Source organism: Temnothorax curvispinosus, unplaced genomic scaffold, assembly GCF_003070985.1.
Source record: "Temnothorax curvispinosus isolate PA1 unplaced genomic scaffold, ASM307098v1 QBEX01013818.1, whole genome shotgun sequence".
Classification (NCBI taxonomy): domain Eukaryota; kingdom Metazoa; phylum Arthropoda; class Insecta; order Hymenoptera; family Formicidae; genus Temnothorax; species Temnothorax curvispinosus.
The window spans coordinates 99,123-105,883 of record NW_020223598.1 but is presented as its reverse complement, the minus strand read 5'-3'; the positions used below and the strand labels follow the sequence as shown (position 1 = coordinate 105,883).

Below are 6,761 nucleotides of genomic sequence, written 5' to 3'. Positions count from 1 at the left end.
GCGATATTTTAGGCAGGCGAGTTTCAATAAACTTCCGCGCGTAAGACGCATTTACAGACGTTTAATTTACGCTGTCGACGGAAGGACAAGCCCGCAGCAAACGAGAATCCAATTAAGCGCCTTGAATGATCAATTTAAAACGCTTAATTAAGTTGATTAATCAGCGACCATGCGTGATTATTTGTACGCTTGCACTTTTCCGATTTGATCGTTCGAGGGAAGGAAAAGGGTATCGGAAAACAATCGCCGGGCGAACGATCGTCAGGCAATGATTGACTGGCAATTCGACACGTTTGTATCAATTCGTTTTTTTAATACTTATACCTGTGGAATCCTCGCGATAGATTCCGACGTTTTTTACTATGCGACTTTAGCAACTGTGCGCGCTTCTGCAAACAATTGAATGCCTTCGAAACGCTTCTTTTAAACGTCTTCACTAAGTTTTAAGTAGGCCGACGATACCTCGATTCGTTTCGCAAGTCGACAATCCTCGGAGAAGAAGCCCCGAAACAGGAAGATGTAAAAATAGCATTCTGTTCCAGGGAAAGCCAAAAATGAATATTCTTGTCTTCTTTCTCTTTTTACAATTTCGATACGTTGTGTTTCGATACGATTGCTGTGGAGAAAAAAAGCTATAAATACTATACATATAAATATATATATATATACATATATATTATCGTGTGTAAGTTATAAATACGCGAATATCTACTGTATTTATAACTTATATGTTTATACACATGCAAATATAGACACCTATATAATCAGACTCGACTCGTAATCTCGTCAATGTCTCACCGTTATCTACTTTCCTTTCGCAGTTGAAGGATGATTCGCAAAAAAGTCGCAGCTGAATTCCCGCGACGTCAACGAGACCGATTTTATTCACGAGTGAGGAGATTGCATAATCAATACACAGATATTTACACAATATAATATATTGTCACATTTCGCTCTTTATACATATATATATTTTTTTTCTTTCCCACTTTTTTTTACGTGCTCAGATCCTAAGCTACAGTTCTTAATTCGCATGATTGTTAATCTGTAACGCGAGAAAATAACGCTTTACATTTCGTCGTTAATCGATAGGTCAATCTCCCAAAATCGATCCGAACGCACTCATTACAGGCTTCAAACACAAGAATTAATATAAAAGATGCGTATTGATAATATTCTTGTCATTGTTTTCTGTCTTTCGCTCTCTTTCTCACTTAATTTTACTATCGACCAATTCAATGATGCCTTATTGTCACGAGTCAGAATGCCTGCTGGCAAACTGTTTATTGTAAAAATATCTTCTATCAAAGTCTGTATATCGTCAATCTACAATGATTATTAAAATTTCATTAAAAGCGTTCTTTACTTTTGCGAAATATTATTTTTATTTTGAATAATAATGATATTCGTAAAGGTTAACTTAAAGATTTATCAAATATTATAATATCGTGTGACATTTAATAACGACTAAAAATGGCACGGAGTTTTAAATATATGGCATAATAAAGGATGTTTATTTAAGACGCGTTTTAATAATGTAATTATATAGAAACCGGTTCAGTATTTTACTTTACGTAATTCCGCGCGCCTGCAGGCATCCTGAGGAGCGTTGATGATTTATGATTCTCGAAACGTGTCTCATAAAAATATAGCTAAAATGACGAAGAGCTATAAAATTATCACTTGCGGCGAGAGAGCAGCGTCGACAATTCGCCTTTCGATTGTAAAAACACGTGGTCAAGTTTCGCGAAAGAAAGTTATTGTCTTGTCAAGTAAGATCGCGACGATGAGCTCTGTTTTACGCTACGCCGCTAAAAGCTATTGTAATAAAAAATGTCACAACTATACTTCCTAATTTAAGTTATCTAATTTTTAGAAGTGGGACGGACGAATCGCCGAGCTGCCTCTTAAATACGATACTGCGGTAACTAAAACTATAGGAAATTAGGATGACCCTTCAATTAGGCGAGATCTCGTTTTATGAATATTCGGTAAAAAACACACTGTTTTTTTGGTCCTAGAACAACTCTGCTACGGATATGTGCAACGGTGGACCGAGGACTACCTTCCGCTCTTAAAAAACGAAGTTTTAAAGATGCAAGATACACAATAAAAATATCGCTGTTACATTCGAATAAAAAAAGACTTTTCGCCGGGATAATTAAGAGCAAAGGGAAAAGCGAGTCTTAGAGTAAAATTAAAATCGAAATTTCATTCTATTGTTATTCTTATACGAAAAAAATCGAGACTTAAATATGTATCATATCTTGAAGAGGAACAGGCGCGCCCAAAGATCGAACAACGTGCACACCGTTTAATCCTGCCAAGAGAAACGCATCGAGCGAAACCTCTCTTTCTTTTATATTTATCATAATTATACGTCTATAAGTTCATGCGATTTTCAACATCGATGAAATAAAAAAGTTTGCTAGGAGAAAGAGAAAATAGCGATATTCATATATAACTGCACTTGATATTTACCTTGTGTTTATGTATTTATGTACCCTATATATTGATAATATTTTATTATCAGTTTTTCTCGAAAGTGCGCATGAACTTACAAACTCCTCTAAAATTATCTTTTTTTTTTTCAGTTGCGAAGCTTATCATGCCATCCTCTAAATCGCCTGCAAACATCACTATTTCTCTTCAGCACGCATTAAACGCAAATGAAACGATTCCTAAAGAGCCGTTTTCTTCACTGCTCTCGTTTTGTCAGAATCGCACAAACATGCACACACATGCATACGCACGTATTTTATCACCAGTGGCAGTAAAATATAAAAGTATTATGCGACGTTGACAGTTGAGTGCCAGCGCGTAACAAATGCACTTTTTAACCCCCCGTTTCCTCGTTTTAAACGCAACGAATTATTTAACTTACAATCGAGATTAGGAATTAACGGTTTAACTTAACGATAAAGATGAAAGATGGTAGGTTAAAAATGCGTTGGAACGAGGGGTTAAATCTCCGCACACACGTGCGTATAGATCTCTATTAGGGATGCAAGATATATTAACGATATATCAAAATATTCTATATCTTAAGACGCGGAGATAATTTTGCAACGAATGTTGCTTGGAGAATCTCTTCCGTAAAATATAACACCTTTTCGTAAGGCTCTCAATCGGCTTTTTCATAAAATTCTCATAAAATAGCACTACAAAATCTCTACAGTCGCGTTCTGCGAGTATTCTCGTTGTAATGTTTTCGGCAAAACCATAAAAATATGCGAGAGATAAAAATATACAAGTTAGCGTCTACATTTAATCACAGTTTTTTCGTTCTTCCTTCTTCAGTAATTTCCTAAAGTCTCTTTTCTCTTAAAGCGAATTTGCGCCACGCTTTGACTATTCAGTATAATTGAAAACGTTATCGCGTTATGCTGCCTCTGCAAAAAGAAACCGTGGAAGAGTATTTTCCACGGATATTGAGGCATCATCGAACATGAATGTACAGGAATGATATCGTTTCCGGATATTTGCATCCCTAGTTTTAATCTAAAACGAAACGGTTCGCGGATGCGTGTGAAACGAAAGGAAGCGGCACCGTAAATGTATGGAATGTTCGCCAGCGTGTATACGGACGATTCTCGGCTCGAGTCAAATTACAAACGCGTCCGAGTGCCAAAACTCACAACGGCGTTGAGACAACGAAGAACAGGCAACGAGGATCACGAGAGATATACATACAGCAAACAACGTCTATCGAACGCGCTACGACTAATGGTAAGACTAATAGCTTAAACAGTGCTTAATTAACTACAGTGACACTTGGATCGTTATCTCAACCTTTCTGGCACGTCGGATTTTTTTAATTCAACTCCTCCGTTGGTTTTTAGCACAGATCACCGCACGGAGAAAGATATAATCGCGATGAAACCCCTCACGCGATCGTTTCTTTCTCCCGTCCCGAATACGATACGTGTATTGCTTGTAGGCTATTTAGAAGTATACACATATCTTAGACGCGATTTTGATTCATAGTATACATTAGAATCGCGTTTAATAATTTATCGAGCTCTCCTCTGCTTGCTTATGGACATAGTAATTAATCTAATTCGAGGAAGAAGGCTTGCGTCATCAATATAATTCGCACACGTGCGTTCCTCGTTTAAGATCAATTAAAAACTAGTTTCTCAAATTAATTAGAATTAAAACTTTTAGAATTAAAGTTTCGCATAATTTTCATAATGCGCTGCGCATTATTATTCCCAATCTCCGTAGGAGATTGATCAAATTTAATCGTGACGGAAATCATGTCACGACGGCGATAAATGATAATCCGAATATGCCGGATTTACAATGGTGTAATTGATATTTAAAAAAAGTTCCTTATGACACACCGCATAATAATAGCGCTATCAGTATTCGCGGTGGATTAATCGTGTCCCCGAGATATCCAAGTAATCAATTATTTTAACCAGATAATCTAGAAATACTCAATATTCAATTTATTTTGCAAATTTTTCTGTAATTATTATTCTATTCTGTGCTCGAGCAAATTATTGAAGATTTATTACTCGGATGTTGTCTGTTATATAAAAAGAAATAGTGGCATTGCATACTGACAGCACTAATATAAAATAATTATATCGATTATATTTAACTTATCTTTGCGAAAGCAAAAAAACTTGATTAATTTTATTCGATGCTTACTGTCGAGTAAAATTAATTCAGAAGCGTGCAGACGTGTCTTCGCGCATATCCCTTCGTCGTGAAATCGAACGAGAGACAACAGCCTTGCTTCGAAATCTCCTAACTGGGCGGGCAGATCTCAATAGGAGTTCGCCAAGGACGAGATCCGAATCAGGAAGACGAGCCATTTCGCCCTAATTTCTTTCCCTTCGGCGTCCCGATACGATATGGCTGCCTCTTGTTTCAGGACGCTTTTCAATCTAGAAGAGTCTATCTGCCAACCGATCTCGCTCCCAATCGTGGGTTTTTTTTCCATAGGAGGAAGAGACGGTCATCGCCAACTCAAAGATCGACGAAAATCCTCCGTGATTTCCGGGTCCAGAAAAGTCTCGCCTTCGTCGTTTCGATCTCGATCCGATTCGTCTTGACTGTTTACACCTGAGCGGGTTTCGCTTTGCCGACCACCAGCATTATCTTCTGCAAAAACCTTGTCGTGCTTACTGCAACAAGAGCGAGGGAGGTGTTACAAATGCGGTGGCCACGGTGACCCCAAGCTCGTTAGATGCAAAAGTGCGGTTTTAGCAAAAGATCAAGGTAAACCGGCAGCGCGATCAATCGCGACTGTTAGTTGCTGATGTCTGAGTTATTAGTTATATCCTTCTCTTTGAAGGATATTCGATCTGGTGCGTTTTGAGTGTGTCAGTGTGTCTGTAGTGCCGGTGTGTGATGTGCGAAATCAAATCTCAACGATGTCCTGGTCAACTTAGGCGAAAGCAATTAATTACTCACGACCAATAAGATGAGATTAAATTTCTAAATTCGAGAGAAACGTATCAAAATTTTTAGAAGATTGTGACTATGGAGCAAATTTGAATGTAACGTCGCGATGCGCATTAAAAAAGTTGTTCGCTGTTCCAAACTGAAAAAATGATAAGCGGGGTGAACTGGCGTTAGGTAAAAATTTAATTATTATTCTTGAAGGCTTACATAATTATATAAATAAAATATTATTATATAAATACAATATTATTATATATACAATACAACAGGAAACGGTTAATAAATGGATGAAATTAGTGCGATAAAATGTATAAATGCATAATAGAGCGAAGAGAAATCATGATAACATTAGAGGCATGCATGAATCGAGAGCGATCTTGAAAGATGAGAGAATCCTAGCAAATATTCCAATTAGATAAAACGAAAAGCAAGGAGCAAAGAAAATAGATGAGGGCTAAGCATGCGTGACATGACAAGAGTAAAATTGTTACGGTGTGTTCTGAACCTTTGCCTTTTGTGGCCCCACGACTACCATCAGCTTCTGCAAAGTTTGGGTGACTTCGCCTGCGGGAATAAATCCGGTTAAACAGAAAAACGAAATGAGAGAAAAATCTTTCGCGTAGTTCCGTGTTCGTAAAGATTTCTTAAATTAAAACGGTACACGGAACGATAACGGCGCGTGTCTTATTAAATCACTCGGTTTTGAATAAGATAAATTTAGAGCGCCTGCGATTATCTTTCTTTCTCCATTTTTCAGTTTTTGTTTCTTTAAAACGGTACTCTTAGTGTCTTAACACTTTTACAAAACGAAGACAGTTACTTGATATTTTTTCAATAATAATTTTCAACAACAGAGAATTTCTGCGAGTATCGTGTCTGTTATATAATGCTCAATGTATCAATACTTGATTTAAATTAATATAACATATCACGCGATGTATCACGTTGCGTTCGCTGAACTTACCGACTTTCCTTTGGAAGAATTTCGGCTTGTTTTTCCATGCGATGAACATGAGGTAGACAGGTATGGAGGAGAGTATCATTAGACAGCCGTATCCTAAGACAGAATCGCTTTCGTGAAATATTACTTACGTAATCATGTCGCGAATCGTTGATTACAAATACTCACCAGTTTCGACGGGACTCGCGTACATCGGTACAATTGTAACGAAAAGCGTGGCCAGGATGTAGAAGATCGGAAAGATGAGATTCACCTTGATCGGCCGCGCCAAGTTCGGCTGGGTCCACCTGAGCCACGGAAGGCACAGCACGGAGACACCTATGCTGAGCTATAAGTTGAATTAAATTCGTAAGTATAAATTAAAATTATAGATTCAATTTAA

At 37.5% G+C, this 6,761-nt stretch overlaps 1 protein-coding gene across 1 annotated transcript in view; it reads right to left on the bottom strand.

Annotated features, from left to right (window-relative positions):
- Positions 1-3,246: 3,246 nt before the first annotated feature.
- LOC112464030 (Y+L amino acid transporter 2) overlaps positions 3,247-6,761 on the bottom strand; it is a 16,516-nt gene continuing 13,001 nt past the window's right edge. Inside the window, 3 exon segments of the mRNA XM_025030798.1 lie at positions 3,247-5,138; positions 6,383-6,475; positions 6,548-6,707. Coding sequence (XP_024886566.1) covers positions 5,071-5,138; positions 6,383-6,475; positions 6,548-6,707 — 321 coding nt within the window. The 3' untranslated portion in view covers positions 3,247-5,070.